The sequence below is a fragment of the Strix aluco genome, chromosome 2, assembly GCF_031877795.1.
Source record: "Strix aluco isolate bStrAlu1 chromosome 2, bStrAlu1.hap1, whole genome shotgun sequence".
In the NCBI taxonomy this organism is placed as follows: Eukaryota; Metazoa; Chordata; class Aves; order Strigiformes; family Strigidae; genus Strix; species Strix aluco.
In genome coordinates, this window is record NC_133932.1 from 115,418,080 (window position 1) to 115,435,449 (window position 17,370).

General features: G+C 42.3%; 1 protein-coding gene across 8 annotated transcripts in view; it reads left to right on the top strand.

Annotated features, from left to right (window-relative positions):
- LNX2 (ligand of numb-protein X 2) overlaps positions 1 to 8,108 on the top strand; it is a 59,938-nt gene extending 51,830 nt beyond the window's left edge. For all 8 annotated transcript variants that reach the window (XM_074815928.1, XM_074815933.1, XM_074815932.1 and 5 more), the window contains 3 exons: positions 740 to 971; positions 2,742 to 2,900; positions 5,724 to 8,108. In XM_074815928.1, coding sequence (XP_074672029.1) covers positions 740 to 971; positions 2,742 to 2,900; positions 5,724 to 5,859 — 527 coding nt within the window. In that variant the 3' untranslated portion in view covers positions 5,860 to 8,108. The remainder of the gene's footprint in view (positions 1 to 739; positions 972 to 2,741; positions 2,901 to 5,723) is intronic.
- The last annotated feature ends 9,262 nt before the right edge of the window (positions 8,109 to 17,370 follow it).

A 17,370-nucleotide genomic window follows, 5' to 3' on the forward strand; every position in this document is an offset into this window, starting at 1 on the left:
TTTCATCAGTAAGTGAGACATTGTGTGAAAGAGGACAGTGTCACTGCTTGGGCAGTAAATAACATTCTTGTTGTCATCCTGAGACTTTTTATAAATATTCTGAAATAACATAAAAATTGTGACAATTTTTTTTTTTTGTGGCTTTGACTCTTTCTAGATTATCTTTGTAGAGATGCTGTTTCTTTCTTCTAATGGACTGGTTTTTGTACCAATCTTTCCAGTTGTTTTTTAATTCCATTTTGGTTTCCCAAGTAACAAATTAGAAAAAGCGGAAGACCTAAAACACTCTGTGGAGCCTCACTTATCTACAAGAGCTGGTTACTTTGTGGTGCCTGTATTGTTTCCTTCCATCATTCATCCTTCCCTTTTAGTTAGGGTGGACCTAAGATCCACCACTGGAAACAATTATGTAGTGGCATCTGCTATAGCAGTTGCAGTTGAGATGATGAGGTGCTTAGGTAATTTCTGTCTCAAATTTTCAGGGCCATATACCATAGAAGTCACAGCATTTTATGTGTTACGTGGAAGTAAATGATACTAGTCCAGCTTAATAGTTCAATACATTAATGTTTCAAACTTGACAGTATAAGGTTTCAGAGCTGTTCACATTCCCAGGCTGTTAGTTCAGACTGTCTCAGCTCCAAAAAATACAGTATTAAATGAAACCCTGGTGCGGGAGGTGCTGTTGGTAGGAATGACTCTGACAGACTGATGTGTTCTCACTTGCGCCTTTGAACAGGTGATGTGCTGCTTAACATCAACGGCATCGATTTGACTAACTTAAGTCACAGTGAGGCAGTGGCCATGCTGAAAGCTAGTGCTGCCTCTTCGGTAGTTGCCCTGAAAGCCCTGGAAGTTCAGATCGTAGAAGAACAGCCCCAGACTAATGAAGAACAATTGAGTACCATCAGTGAAAATGAATACGATGCCAGCTGGTCACCGTCATGGGTCATGTGGCTGGGACTTCCAAGGTACGGAATTAATTGATAAAGTAATTAGTTATCTGTTTTAAGCTAAGTCCAAGAGAGATACAGAAGCAGAGACCTTATTAGTTGCAGCACATCTGCCCTTATTTCTGACTGACTGACCATCTCGGCTATATTCGGTTGGCAGTGTGCTTATGAAGCAGACTGTGAACAGGAGCAACGTTTCCTTAGGGAACTGAAAGATGAATTTGGTTTATCCCTTCACCGTAGTAACTACCCATGTGAATTCTTGGCATTGAACACAAGTCATCTTTTCTATTGTTTAACCATATTGTAACTTTCTGTAGAATATCTAAAACCAGAGAGATTGTTAATGAAAACACAAAGCAAATACCCTTTGCTAACCTGCTACCTACGTTTACAATGCCAAATATATAACTTTAGAATATTGGATCAGACTTGCTATTCTGACAGACTCTTGACACAGGTCTCTTGCACACGTATAAGCTGTAATTACAAATCCCCCTTGGTTTTGGGTTTTTTATTTTTCAAGAACTCACTATCATCTCTGCCAAACACAAAAACTCTTAAAGATCTGCACCGAGCTCCCTCGCCTTGAATAATCTGCAGTCTGCTGGACATCACCATGTTTCATTTTTACTGTTCTGTTTTTCACTGTCTTGTGGCTACAGCTATAAGCTTATTCCGGCATTGCTTGCTATCAAGAACAGTTCCCACTACAGCAAATAGTGTTGTTAACTTCAGTCAGGGTGTACAGGTTAATTCCTCTCCCTCTGGTAAGAGTTACTGGACTCAGGTCTGTAGTTTAAGCATAAAACCACAACAAGACATATTGGTAACATACCAGGCGTATTGGTAACAGAATTGCAGTTGAAGATAACAGAGCCATGCACTGGCCCTCCAAAGTTTTCACACTTTTTCAGAGTTCTACTATCAATTAATTTCTCTTCCATTCAAGTACTAATGAGTTACCGAATCTCAATAAACAGCTCTCAGTTTTGGTAAATATACTTCCTTTCCATGCTTCAGCAGCAGTTTATTGCTTATATACCACAGACGCTCATGCGTGGCTCCTAAAGTTATGTTATGCATTGTGCTGCTGTTCATTAAATAAGTGTTGTACATCAGTAAAGAACTTAGCATCTTTTTTACCCAAAAGTTAATTTCTCTGTTTGGGTTTTTTTTAATTACAGTCATTGCCAACTTCATTGGCAAGAATTAATTTTCACTGGGAGAAATAACATATACCAGTAGTGAAGCATGATCTGAATTATTTACATTCTGTGTAATAAAATGGTTAGTCATTTATATTTTCATTACTGGTGATGCATCAGTTCAGAGGTAGTGAAGATGATGCATGGATTTTTAGATGTTTACTTAAAGTAAAATAAGCCTAAACTGCCTGGGGGTGGAAGAAAAACGCACTGCATTTTTGACTGGCAAACTAAATGCATCAGGTATCCATTTTCCACCCACGTTCTTGCCACCTGTGAAACCCCTAAAATGCCATTCCATTACTGTCAGTTTACAGAGTTAACTGTATTTCATTATTCTAGCACTGCATTATTTCTTTTGAAACACTTTTCTGTCTCAAGATTGTGGGTTTTTTTAGTAATCAGTTCAAATACTGCAAAATTACTCTGGGAACAGAAGTCTAATCACCATCCCTCCCCTTCTCTTCCACGCTTAGCACAGTGGTAATGATGAGACAGCAGGTGTTGTGCCTACTATAAAAATATCTGTATGTGGTATACATCGCTTTTTCTCTTGCTATCCTGTGTTTCCATTCGACAGCTGCCTACATAGCTGCCATGACGTAGTACTGCGGCGGAGTAATTTAGGGAGCTGGGGTTTCAGTATCGTCGGTGGCTACGAGGAGAACCACACGAACCAGCCTTTCTTCATTAAAACAATTGTTCTTGGAACTCCTGCGTACTTTGATGGAAGATTAAAGTAAGTTAAAATAATAGTTGTAATAATAATAATAACACTTTAAATACTTACATGCTGGTGCAACTAATTGCTTAAGGAAATACACTGTAGCACCTTGTGCTGGGGGGATCATGCAGCCCAGTAGTGCTTTGCCTCCCTGATGAGTGTGATGCAGGGAAGTACAGGGTGTTTCTGCTGAGAAAAGGGTGTCTGTCAGAGGTGATGTTTCTGCTGGTACCTCTGTCATCTCCCGTCCTCCTCCCCAGCTGTAGTGCTGATGTCACCTGCTGTCTCCCATCTCCCTGTTGAATGCTTCTTTAGGCCAAGAGACATTGCAAAATGTGTATGTGCAGAACTGGCTAGTTCATAACATTTTTGTCTTCCTAGAGAACAGCTCAAAACTTAGACCTTACTTCTGTAAAGTGGGGAAAACTGCTTTATCCTTTCATATAGCCTTCTGAAGTCACTGCTGGAAACTCTGGTACTGAAGATGGGTGCTGCTGCTTTAATGGAAAGGCGATAAAGTAGATGAAAAAGTCAGTACCTCTGAAAAAATTGTTAAGGAACCAAGTCCCTATGTCAGTGCCCTGAGAGTCATTAGTTGACAGGAAAATCACTAATAAATGAGACAAGTTCATTGGAGGCCCCTGAGATGGGGGGAGCTGGAGCACTTGTCCTACAAGGAGAGGCTGGGGAAGCTGGGCTTGCTCAGCCTAGAGCAGAGGTGTCTTCAGGGACACCTAACAGCCCCTTCCAGTACTACAGAGAGATTGTTGAGGAGACGGAGCCCAGGCTTTTCACAGCGGTGCAGGGCAAAAGGAAGAGAGACAATGGGCACAAATTGACAGAGGAGGTGGAGACTGGTTATAAGGAGAAACTGCTTCCCCATGAGGATGGTCAGGCAGTGGCATAGGTTGCCCAGTCTCAATCCTTGGAGGTTTCCAAGACCCAACTAGATAAAGCCCTGAGCAACCTGGTCAGATCTCACAGCCAGGCTTGCTTTGAGCAGGAGGTGGGACTAGAGACCTCCTGAGGACCCCTCTGACCTTAAAGATTATACGATTCTACTTGCATGGTATGTTTGGATGCAACCCTGAGGTCTAATATACGTATATGTATCTTAGCCTTGTGTAGAATTAGTTCAGAACTAGGACTTACAGTTCCTATTAAAGGCTCTCTTGTTCATAAACTGATCTTTTGTGAAGGTGGCAGTAAAGAATATGCAACTTGAAGTTTTATGGCATGATTTTTATGTGTAAATTTACTTACAAAGTAGCTTAAGTAAAAATGTACTTATGCCTAGAGCCTTGCCAGTAATTGATTTTTCAGTTCAATGACTAAATAAATAAATGAAAAAATAGCTTGGCTGAACATGAAATTAGATTTTTTTTTTTTTTTTTTTTTTGGCCAACTATGAAACAGTTTGGATTAAATGAAAGATTTCAGTTCAACCCAAAGTAAATAATTTCAGATTGGGGAATTAATAACTAGAAGTCTTCACACAAATGGAAATTCAAGCATCATTCCTAAGGAGAGGGGAAGAGTGGTTGTAGTCACACTTACCCCCTTGTAAGGAATAGAAAAGATGCCCATGTGTGGTATTGTGATAGAGTACCCTCTGTTCAAATGTACTGTCTTGCTGAGTATATGGACTTGAAAATGGGCCATCAACAAGGGAGAGCACCATGAGTTATCCTGGGGCAGGGCTTTTTGAAGCTGTTCTGTTTTGTTTAAACTATCTAAATGTTGTGTTTGGCTAGAGAGGAAGGAAGAAAGTAACTTCACAGTTCAATAGTTAAGACAGTTTTCTGCCTACGTTATCTGTCTGGTGTGATTTTTATAGAAGGTGAAATGACTTCAGCAGGAAGGCTGAGTGAGCGAGACCCCACTCAGTGAACTGTAACATTGTAGTTTGGGTGATGGGGTACCTTGGTTCAGGCAGAGAAGTGCTTTTGAATGTACATTTGGCTGGTGTTGGTCACACTGCCTCTTCTTCCTCTGCTCTGCCTTGGTGGAAGGCACTGGGAGAGTTCAGGACAGCATCTCGTTGCCATTCATTTTGGTGCCTCCAATAGTTGGGAGGATCAGGTTCAGGAAAATCCTTCTCCATAGTCATGTTTAACTGCTCTGGGGGGTGCCAAAACACACTCAAGTCGTAGAGAAGAGATGCCTGGAGGTGAAGCATGCTCAACATAGGAAGAACTTAGATGCTTTTTTGAAGTTTCTCTTGATCTCATAAAAATTGAAACTTAACCCTTTGAGGTCAATTTTCTCAAGGCCGGCAAACAGCACCCTCCCAGATTTCTGTTCACTGCATAAAAAAACACAGAGATGCTACAGCTTCTCAGTTAAACCATCTGCTGAGGGGGATTTCAAGCCAAATGGTTGAATTTGACAAAATCGTAAGCCATTGAAAACAAGGTTCTCAGTTGGAATGTGGTTGGTAACCATAAGTATCTTTACTTACACCTCCTACGGTAAAGGCATGTTTGGTGTAAATGTGTTACAATCCACACAAACAAACAGAAATGCTTCTGTCAGGCACATGCTATCTCATTATCATCTCGTGACTCCATTAGATCTTTCTAACTCTCTTTTCACATTTCCTTACAGGTCAGCTCTTAATGCAGAACTATATTTGTATTAGAATTGAAATCCAGTGATTTGGGAATTTCCCAGATGAGTTTCAGTAGTAAAACAGACTTAAAATCGAACCCCTCTGGGCTTTTTAACTACACTTCCAACCTGATGCAAACCTATCACCCCATGAAGTGCTGTTTGTTGGTGTGGACTAGTTACTGCAGAGCAGTAGTCATAATTTGTTTTTCTTCTTGTGTTTTTTAGGTGTGGTGATATGATTGTTGCTGTAAATGGACTGTCCACGGTTGGAATGAGCCATTCTGCACTCGTTCCCATGCTGAAGGAACAGAGGAACAAAGTAACTTTAACCGTGATTTGCTGGCCTGGAAGCCTCATATAGATTTGTAAATCACTTCGGTTCAAGCAGCATCTTTTTCTAGATAGCTGGCACAAAAAATCTCCTCTATCTTTTTTTCCTTATTGATACAGCTGGTTATAAGCAGGGCCAAAACTGCTGTATTTTCTCTTTTTACGGGCCTCTCAGACTTACTTTATATATCTTCCCATCCTGAAATAGCCATTTCTGTTTGCTATATCCATTGCTGATGCAAATGCAAATATACACAAGCTCACAGAGAAACTCCTACTCTGGTATGGCTGTCATTGAGCTTTCCCTGTCAGGCTTGTAGAGTCAGCAGAAGAACTTAGTGGTTCTTTGGGTTTCTCTGCACAGTCCTCAAGTTATATGTGATATATAAATGTAATAGCCATGTGCCCATTCTTCCCTGCGAAGAGAACGTGTGTCAGTACCACAGTGGCACATCTACCTGCTGCTATGAATCAAAATCCGTTTCCAAAGGTACGTCTCTTCATTTTGTGAGCCTTTCCATTTTCGATTCAATATTTCAGACTGATTCAAGTAATCCATCTTACTCATCAGAAGTTACTTGGTCCCCCAAATTTTTCTTGCAGGGCATCAGTGTTCATAGAAAAGTAGGACAAAAGCCTGATATTACTGGAATTTTTATAAAGTGCAATAATTGGACTCTTTGTTAGGAAACTTTAATATATTACAGAGTTTGTATCCTATAATGACAAGAAATGTGGAAGTAATTACTGTTGCAACGCTGGCAAGAGTACATGTGCCCGAGGTCGCCTTTGAGTGAATGGCTTGCAGTATTCAACTTTACAAATGAATGTTTTGCTATGTCAGAGAATTTTGATGAACATTTTTACAAACATCATTTTTACCGTTTCTATTGTAGTTGTCAGCTCTCTTTATTCATGTGTGGAAACAATACTTTGACTTGTACTTTCTAAATGAGAAAATTATTTCCAGGAAACAAGCAAGCTATTAAGAAACCATATGTTATGGTTTACAGGTGGGCAGGCTAGAAGGAAGGCTCTTTGAATTCAAGTCCAACTGCAAAGTAAGCTGCAAAGTTCACTCTTACTCTGTCACCTCCTGACAAATGCCTTGATAACAAATGCTGAAACGATCTCTCTTGCATTTCAGGATATTATTTTTTTTTCCTTTAGGGAGCACCTGCTATTAAGTTGTCAGTAAGAGTAATACTACTTATCTTGGATTGTATTTAGTGTTTTTACAAACCAACCTGTAACTTCTAGACTTTGCCTTTCCATGATATTTGCAGGCTAAGCACCCATTTGTTTAAGAAAAGAGGGGTGGAACGCAGAAAGAAATGTGCTGACCTGGAGCTAACCCTGTGTGTTGTCAGTGTTCTGCATATTTGAAAAAGAGCTTCATTTATAAACCAGGTTCTTGACATGAACTGATTTTATGAATGACCTCTGTATTGTATTATTAATTACCAGAGAATGTATTTGAGAATCACAACATATTTCAATTGTGAAGCATGAACTTTATTTTCAAACTTAGCTGGTATAATATTGGGGCATATTATCGCATGTCATTAATTCCAGCAGCTTTGTTTTCAAAAGAAATAAAGTTACTCTTTTGCAAAAAAATTGTAGAAATCTCATATGAATGAAGTGGTTTTATTCCTCTCTGTAATGTACGCTATTGGTTTAATTTGATAGTATTAAAATACAAAAGAATGTCCTCTACAGTATATTACTGTACTGAGAATCTTTGTTTCTGAAGCAAACACCAAACTCATTTGATACTCTGATTTGAGAACAAGTTTCCTCCCATCCCCAGATGCTGTTTAACTGTATGCTTTGCTCTTAATACAGATTTTTTTGTAAAGTACATCTTAGTGTAGACTTTAGGGAAGATTTTGACATATGTACTAGATTTCATGTTTTTTATTTTAGAAATTACACTTCATTCAAAACCCTGCAAAAATCAGATTTTTAGATTTTTTTTTTTCTTTTATATGTATATGTAACAAAAGCATGGGTTAGCTTAAACTGTGCGGTTTTGTTTCTGTGTGCTGTAGCTTTTGATCAGAATGTGTAGCGATAAAACCTTTCTGAATTAATTCCCTTCCTGAATCATTTTTCCCCTTTCTCTTGTAGGTGCATAGTTGGGTTTGGTTTTCTGTGCCTTCTGTTTTAAATTATTTCAAGATTATTTTTTTTTCCAGATATTGCTATCTAATTGTATGGTATTAATGAAGGATGAATGAAAATAAAAGTTCATTCTACTCATTGTAATAACTCAAAGTATTGTCTCACTCTTTGCAAAAGATACGGGTTGCTCAATGCAGACTCAGTTTAAACATTTTTTTTCTGCTGTAAGTTATTGTAAATTACAGTTAGTGAATGTACCAAAAAAGTCCTGAGGGCACGCTCATCCTGCCAGGGTAATGTACCAGCTGTTTAACCAGTAATGTCAGCACCGAGAAGTGTTTCTAAAGCAGAGGTAAGATCTGTGCCTTATGGTACTTTGCTGCAAGCAGCGTTTCCTCTTTTCCCATCAATGCCAGCTGGTACCAATCAGCTGGAGGATGTTTCCACAGCATAGATTTGATGCAAGGAGACAGTCTTGTTGGAAACACCAGTTTTATGGCTGAAACTTGAGCCTCCTGGTAATCAGTTCCCATCTCCGTCTCCTGCAGGCAAGTATGCTCTATCTTTAGACATCTCCAAAGCTGGAATGCGTCTAAAAGCAATTTCTTAATGATTTGCAGTAAAGTTTCTTATTCCTTGCAGTAGTTAGTGGGTTATGAATAGATGAGTTCCTTTAAAACAAAACCAAGCCTATGTACAGAAATGCAGAAGAAACCAGCTGTGTATGCCAGTAGGTTATTAGCTCTTGTACTGCTTGTAAGGTAAGAGCCAGACCATCAGGGTTTTGATTTTACAGACAGACTAATAAATTAATTGTTGCAGCTGAAGGTGCACAGAGCTGTTGTGTGAGGTGGTGGACCTAGTTGTGTGTGCTGGACCTTCGTGAGAGGATCACCTTCCCCAAACAACCCTAGGGATCTCCAGTGAATAATGTAACCCTAACCCTACTTCGCAGCGTGCCAATGAAGCGAAATCTGAAGATATTTCATCTGCCACTCTAAATTTACTTTTTAGAGTCAGGAACAACTGAGGGGAAAATTCAACATCACAAAAGAATTAAAAATTAACTTTATTTGCAAATTCTGTAATAGATCTGGGGTGGGTATAACAAAAATCTAAGACTGGTTCTCAGATATGGTGTGACCCAGATAGTATCAGAAGCAAGTTTCTTTTCATTAAGAAGCTTGTCCGTTTACTTCTGAGGTGATTTTAATGGATCATAAAAATTTGTTAATGAACTAAGGCAGGAGAGATCCTGATGAGTTAAAAGAATGAGTATGCCAGGCAGGGCAGCAGTGGTGGCAGTGATGGAGTTAAGGCCACGTGTGTGGCCCAAAAAGATGTAACACCAAGAAAGGCCAGTGAACATCCTCATCCCTGTTGCCTCAGGCAAGCTTACTTACCTAAAAAGTGGGTCTCCCCTGACACATCGAGAATGGAGAGACAGAAAATGATTTGCAATGGCCTCATCACACCTGACATAAATCTGTCCAGCTAATGAAGGGCAATTCTTAGATTACTTGTTGCCCAGAGGATGGAGAAAGCCTTAGACTTTATGCTTCTGGGACAATTCAAATAATGTGGATTAAAAAGCTTAATTCTAGCTAAATGTCCTTCTGTTTGTTGCCATATCACATGGATGGGTCCCCTGAATATTAGTAGTGCAACAGACCCAATTTCTGAGACAACTCAGAAATCAAAAGAAGCCTCAGAGTCCAGTCAAAGGTGCGTAGCCTGCTCGGCACCAGCCACGGCATTCCCTGTGCCTGAAGATGTTTTAGAAGGAAAAGGAATGTGTTTGGGTTTGGGGGTTGTTTTTGTTGTTGAACTATGCTGGTAAAGGCTGGCTGGAGGAATCTGTGGGTTGCAAGCACAGCCAAGAAGAAACAGCATGCTTCTCAGCAGGGAAAGCCAAGTTTGTTTTGCCAAAGGAGGAATAAGAGTCAACTGCTCCTATCGCAGGAGGGGGAGGAATTGGGCAAGAGATGGAAGGGGAGAGGCTTTTCTGTGACTCTTAGGGGCAAATATCACATTTAGGAGGGGCTGCCCCTCTTCACCCTCCTTCACAAGTAGTAGTAGCTACCTTAAACACCTCAACTCCCCTCCTGGACCTTTCCTACCCTGCCTTAGCTGTAGCAACCAGCTGTGGAGACCATGGCTCAGGTTCAGAGAGAAGAGGCAGTGACATCGAGGCTGCTTTGCATCCTGCAGCAGCCTGCTGTGGTGGCAAGTATCAGCTTCGGCTACACTGGAGCCAGCGGTCATGGTCTCAGTGGTGACTCCATCTTGGGCTTCTTCCAGGGAGGTGGGCTGCAGAACAACCATCCCCATCTTTTAAGATGCAGCTGCAAGGATTCACGTAAACACATCAGGAGCACTCTTGAACTCTGGTCTCAGAGTTAGGCTTGCCTAATGGAACCATAACACACAGAATAACCTCTGCTGTGTAGGGGCTTCATCGAGCAGCTCTGCTTTACCCCCAGAGCATAGTACCTGGTGGTGTAAAACCACCACTGTTTCGGCAGCTCTGTTTGGTCTCTTCTGGCATACCGGTGTTGGCAATCATTAGAGGAACAGCTGAAGGAGAGGAGGCAAGTTTTACTGAAACAGCTCTTTCTTGATACTTTTGCCTAGTTCATGGACTAATTGCATTCTCTGCAGCATGTTTTCTCTACTGTGCCTTCAGATTGATAATAAACGGTGGCGTATGAGCACTAACTGGCAGTGGAAATTAGAGGTGGATGTGTTCTCTTGCATTAACTAGTTTACTACTAGGCTGGACAAGGTACATCACATAAGGGAGATGGTATCACAGGCAGTGAGAGAATTTAATTACAATGATGAATTTGATGCTATGATGGGTTTTACATGTAGCAGTGACATTAGTTACTTGTAGTGACTTCATTGCTTAGCAACCTCAGCACCAGGCAGCAAGACCCAAAATGCCTTTTTTGCCCCTAAAGCAGGCAGGTACTGAACCTTAACCAGGTGAGCTCAGGCATTGGACCAGTTCCACAAGCCTTTTCTCAGTGAGCAGCTCCATTAAAGCCAAATGGAGCTGGGTTTGCAGTTTGGACCCATCTTTGTACAGTAACAAATGAAATACTCAATTAAGGAACCCATTTGGTATTTCTTTGATCTGGGACAAACCAAAGTGCTGGTGGCTTTGCTCCCAGGTTTTGCTATAAAGCAATTGCGGAAAGCTACTGAAGAGAAGCATTTTAATCAGATTAGAATAGATAAAGAGTATAACCCCGTGGTTATACAATTGAGCTTTCTAATCATATTAAACTTTAATACTGGCATCAGTGCCATATTGGAACAACAATCGCAAAAAGCTACTAGCATAAAATATTACAGATCCTTAAACATATTACAGAATGTCATCCACTAAAGTTAAAAAATGTTATTGTGTTTGGGGAAATGTGCCAGCTAAAAAAAAAACAACCTGGGAGCCTGAAGTCCTGTGTACATGTGCAGATTAAATGCAGCACAGCAGAGGCAAGGCTTGACCTTTTTGTTTCTTCCTTTTTTATTAACTAAATTGCTTCTGCCACCACTATTACCCACCTTAGTCCTCATCCACTGAGGTGCTAAGTACACTTAGCTCTTTTTGTAATCAATTAAAGGGTCCCTCATTGTGGGATGCGGCAAGAGGTGGCTTTTCTTTACTGGTGAAGCAGCCCTGGAAAGAAACAGCTTCAGCTCTGTCACACCTCTGCCATTGCAGCCACAGCTCAGCATCCATCGGTGCTTAAAGCAGGAGAGGACTGGAGCCAAGAGCTGAAAGAAAGGGGCTCTTAATGCACGTCAAACGCCTGATTTAAGTGGGTCTATCTTCTGGCATCTATGTGTTCTCACCAATTTCAGTTTCCCCTGTGATTCAAGTTTGCGAGTACAAAGGACCCCCTGGCTTGGAAATGGTGGCCCTGCACTGAAACTCTGCCCGTGGCTGTAAGTCCTGCAGTATGCCTTCAGGCTGCAGCAGCCTTGAGTCGCAGCAGGCAGTCATGCTGTCCTTCCCCATGTGAAATGGCCAAGCAATAACTCAGAACCAAAGGTTTGGGTTCTTTCTTCTTCCCTCCGCCTGGAATTTCCTCTCCCCACAGGCAGGCTGGAGATGCTACACAAGCCGTTTAAATTGAATACAGTCAAGGTAGCAAAGACATTAAATTGAAACCACATGGTGTGAATGCGGCTGGCAGCTTAGTGTGGGGTGATGTCCATGAGGGCAGTCGGCACAGGCCAGGAGCCACCCTCATCCAAGGGTCCCAGGACAGCTGTCTGGCTGTGGTGGGTTCTTCTGTGCCCTTGGAGTGAAATGTTATTCTGCTGAATATTCTGCATCTCACAGAGTCTTTCTCATCCTTAAACTAAATAGCATTTACCCTTTCTTCACAAGTTTTCTGCTGGTTTTTCTGATCTTTATGTGTGGTCCCTGTCCTGTTGCTGTGATGCTCAGCTGCTCTCCTGACCCTTAAAGTGCTGCTTTGTCCAAGGCATCTTCCAGCCTGTTAATGCTTCCTCCAGGCTCAGAGTGTCTCTGCATCATCCTCTGACAGGTAGTGTGCAGTCTGCCGCACGGGGAGGCCTCAGGGGTATTTTGGGCTTTCCTTCGCTGCTGGCACTGTTGACGCTGGGGGTGCAACCTGGCACTGGGACAGCTGCTGGGTTTGCTGCTCCCCACCATGGGGGAAGCATCCGGGAGAGGTCCTGGAGAGGTCCCCCACCTCCAGCACCCACCCCAGCACCCCACACACCCTCAGCCCCAGGGCAGTGGGAGGGGACCACTCTCTGACAGCCCGGGAAGTTTGTTCTTTGTGTTTCTTTGTGATTGACGCCCTGGTAATTATGCACCTTATGAAGATATGCGATGTAATCATACCCTTCTAAAAATGCCTTGGATTAAAAGCTTTTCCTGGGTCTTTAGGTGATGGGTCTGCAATTACAGAAAATGAACTGCATTTTAGCTTTCCACTGAAATTAATAACAGTGGTTCTCCAGTTGACTCCATGAGTAGTTAATGGAACAAACTGGATGATTCACTACAATATGGGTTTTAAAGCTATTTGAGAGAGATTCTGTGTTTCAAATAGGAAAATAATTCACACGATGCAAAACCATTTTGTTTGCATCTTTGTGAAATAATGGCTCCGTGTAGCTTCGAGATGTAACTGTTTATTGATAATGATTTCAGTGTGCTCTTCCATCCCTCACTGCACTTGGGGAAGAACTTTGGAAAAAGAAAAACAAGCCAAGGAATTAATGATCCAGAAAAGAGCTACAGCCTGGCCTGAGCTGCAAGAATGGGTTTTACCATAAACCTTGAAAAATAGATTTCTGTGAGTTCATGCAGGGGCAGAACAGCAAATATTCCAAGACTTGTTGAATTTCAGTTACCCCATCTCCAACTCGCCTCAGTTAAACTCAGACTGTGATAATCAGCAAATTTTGGAGTGCTGCTGGCGGGTTGCAACTGATCTCAGGGAGAGAGCAGCCAGTCCCTCTCATACATCCCAGTTAACCTGCCCCATAGTCAGGGGCAGAAATAGCTCACGTGTCTTCTGCTGCACTTGCCTTCTTCCATAGCTCCTTGCCCACTACGTGGAGGTGCATGTAGGGCATCACTCTCCTGAGTGGAAAAGTGAGTGGTCTTTCTTTCCCTGGTGCCTTTTGCATATCAACTGGGCTGAGGATGGACCATAATCCAACTCTGCGCCTCCTACGGTGAAACCAGTCCTTCTGCTCCTCTACACTGGGGATACTGGAAAGCCAGGGCAGGTTCAGACCATTTTTCCCATGAAGCACATGCCACCAGCCCTGCCCACTCCTTCAGTGCCACAGGTCACCCAAGAAAAGTTTCAACACCTTTGGCTCCCAGTCAGCAAGTCCACTCTCACAGTAGCTGTGAGTAGCTGCTCAGATTTTTTGGTCAACGTTGTCTCCCATAACCAGGAAGATTTTCTTGGCACTGGCCTTTGCACAGACAGATGCCAAACTGCATCATCCCCATTAGCTTGTGCTGCAGCTGCTGTTTTCCAGCACTGACCACAGTGTTTTTGGAAACCTGTGACCCTGTGCCTTATTCCTCCATGGACACCATTTCAGTGTCCACATTTTTATCTCCCATCCAGTGAATACCTTTGCACTGTGAAGCTAACGCAGGGTGGGTGCTGAGTGGCACCAGCAGCTCCCCAGTCCTGCTTCATTTAGCAAGGTAAGAAGAGCCCTGAGCACACCCCCTCCTGCCTGAGAAGTCCTGTCCTCGCGCTGTACCCTGTAGGGTGCATGGTTGGTCCTTGCTCCCACACACTGTCTCATGCCAGGGGCTGTTCATGTGCCAGTGCCAGTTTTACTGCCTTTCCCCTGGATGATAGCATCATCTGTGGAAGTTTTAGTACCTTCCCTGACATCGAAAAATAGTTGTGTTTTTAGGGCATATCTCTCAGCTGTCCAGAGCAATCTGAACTGCAATCTAAAGAAACTGTATTTCTCAAGGAGCTTCTTGAATGAAACACTTGCTCTTTTATTTGCTCTCCAAAAGCATCTGCCAGAAATCTAGTGAGACATCAACCATAGAAAAATATTTTTCATCAGCCGAGTCTCCTGGGACTCACACACTCACAGGAAAATATTCCCTCAGGCAACAGCAATGTACGTGGCCTCCTCCGGGTACTCTCTTGGAGGCTGGTTGGCACCAGTTTCCAACAACATGCTCTGAAAACCCTGGCGTGGGCCACTTGTAACAGCAGCGCTTGCACAAGGATGGGTTTTGGTAGGATCCTTCTTCTCAGCCAGAGTGGATATGGTCAAGAATGAGGGTATGTAATCAGTCAAAATCTCAGGACAGGGAAATTGTAGGTGATTTTCTAGCATATTTTATAGATAATATATTTTTATGACCTATATATTTTGTATTACCCGTATAACTAACTGTAACTACCTATACGTTATAGGTAACAAATTATAGATACTTACCTAAAAGTTTGCAGCCTTTTGGGTGGTCCAGTGTGGGCAAGACTGAATTTCACTTGTTTGTTCTCCTTCCAGACTCACAGCTCCTCGAGGCACAGCTCTGCTTCCTTACACAGCTGTAAATCAGTTTTAGCCAGGTTAAAAAAGAAAACATTCATTTTTCCTTTACTTCTTTCAGTCCTAATTCACCTTCCCCTGACCTTTTATATAATGTATAACTTTCCTAAAGTACTAGGACCTGGAAAGGACTGACGCCACCACCGTGGACTGCTGCTGCAAGTGACAGCCAGGATGGGTAGTTGAACCCCTGGACAGGCTTTGACGGCATCCATCAGCTATGCTTCTGTCTACGCTTATATAATTTTATTTCTGTGTCTTATTATTTTTGTTGGCAAGGAAAGTAGGGGGAGGGATTTTTTATCAGGAGTGAAGTCAATCGAGAAGCACTGCAGAAACATCTTTTGGCAGATGACTGCTGCTGCACACCCATCTTCCATGAGGCAGAGGAAAACTTGTCCCAGTCTAATGAGCTCTAATGCGTTTGTCTGGTTTTAGAAAATCCTTCATTTATTGCTAGAATTGGTTAATTCTATTAGCAAATAGATCAGCTACATCCAGGTCTTTGTGTGTGTTACAGTCTCATGGGCTACATGACTATGCTGCACATGGATTATCAACAAGAGGTCTCTGTAATGGCTTGACTTTGCCTTAATTTGTGTTCTGTTAGCACAAGAAGCCACAGCTCCTCAGCTATTGCTGTTAATCATGGTTGGAGCATTCAAGTAGCTGTTCTTTGAAATACAATTAAACCAAAAACTTGCTTTCTAAACAAACTTCTAAACAGAGACCCAGAGCAAATCAACATTTTACACGTGTCTGACAGCCCTGAAAGAGGAGGTTTCAATGGCAACGCTGCCGTTCCCCGGCTCAGAGCCACTCTGACAGCTGGCCCCACCACCACGCCACTGCCTGATGTCGGTGGCCTCACGGGGACCATCAGCTGCCATGGGCAGGCAGGGTCTTCCTGGACACTAGCCACAGCTTCCTCTCAGGGACTCCAGGTAAAGTCAACCGGAGGGAATAAGATGTGACGGTTGTGGCTCATTCTTTGGTTATTATTTTACAAATGAACAGCCCAATGGACGTCTTCCTTGGTTTAGGGTAAATATTTTATCAGCTGTAGCCTTCAGATGCTGCGTTGCTCTCCCACTGTCTCCAATTCAGAGCAAATTTTTTACCAGTCATATGGGTTGCGATGCTGAAATGAAAAACCTATCAACTATCACGAGGGTGGAAGGCTGAACACAGAGATGCCTCTTTGCGATGCAAATTTCCCCTTCGTTTAGCATGATTTTTCATTGTCAAACAGAAAAAAGCTAACCAGGGAGCAAGGAGCAAACCTGGCATGTTGTGACAGACACTTGCGAACAACAAATAAAACGTGCTGTTTCCAGCTTCAGCCAGGTGTGTCTGACTGTCACTCAGTGAGTCTTTGGAAGCTTTGAATATCAGATATTTTAATTATAAATGCTCAGTCAAGTCAATATATTTCTCAGTACAGGAGCAGTGACAGACAAAAAGGATTTTCTTAAAATTCAGCATGCACAGTGACATCCCCAGAATTTAAAAATAAGCACATCTTTTTTTTTTAAAAAAAAAAAGATATAAAACTCATATCTACAAAACAGGAAGAGCAAAATAGACCTTTGGGGAGACTTCAGCCCAAACTTGGAAAGAAACACAAGCTTTGGAAGTCTGGAAAGACTTGGCAATGTGTAATTATGTTGCGCTTTCATACCTTGGAGTAAAACACAGCTGTAGCTGTGTAACATTTGAGCTACCCGTGACCTTCACAATGGAGGAGAACTTTACCAGACAGGTGTCTCTCCCACCGATGGGCTGGATGTGAGGCGTGAGGATAGAGATGCTCTGCCCAGGCACAGATATCTGTCATGTTGATACCTAATGTTTATACCTGGGAGCTTGGGCTCCCTTTCTCCTTAATGGAGAGAAATGGGCACTTTTAGGTGCTGTTCATCTCATTGTAATGTAGTTGTCTAAAATAAATCAGATGACTCACCCTGTGGGCATAGCTTTTTTTTTTTTTCCCCTGTCTTGAAAGGGAGAGAGGATGAGCAGCTGAGGTACCCACTTTCACACAATAGTGTCTAAAGGCAGGTGAGATGAATCCTACTGTAAACAGGGGGAGGAGTTTTCCAAATAAATCAGAAGTAAAGCCCATGAGAGAGGCTGGTTTTGAGACCAGTCAAGAAAATTTAGGCAACTAAGAAGATTTCAGCTCCCTTCCTGGGATGCAGGTGGCATCAGACAACATTAAGCACCCATGGTAAAACATAAAAATGGGGCGCTCAAGGGACTCCTAAGGGGCGGGGTACTCAGGAAGGTCCATGCTGGGGAAGCTGTTGCCTCAAGCCACCTC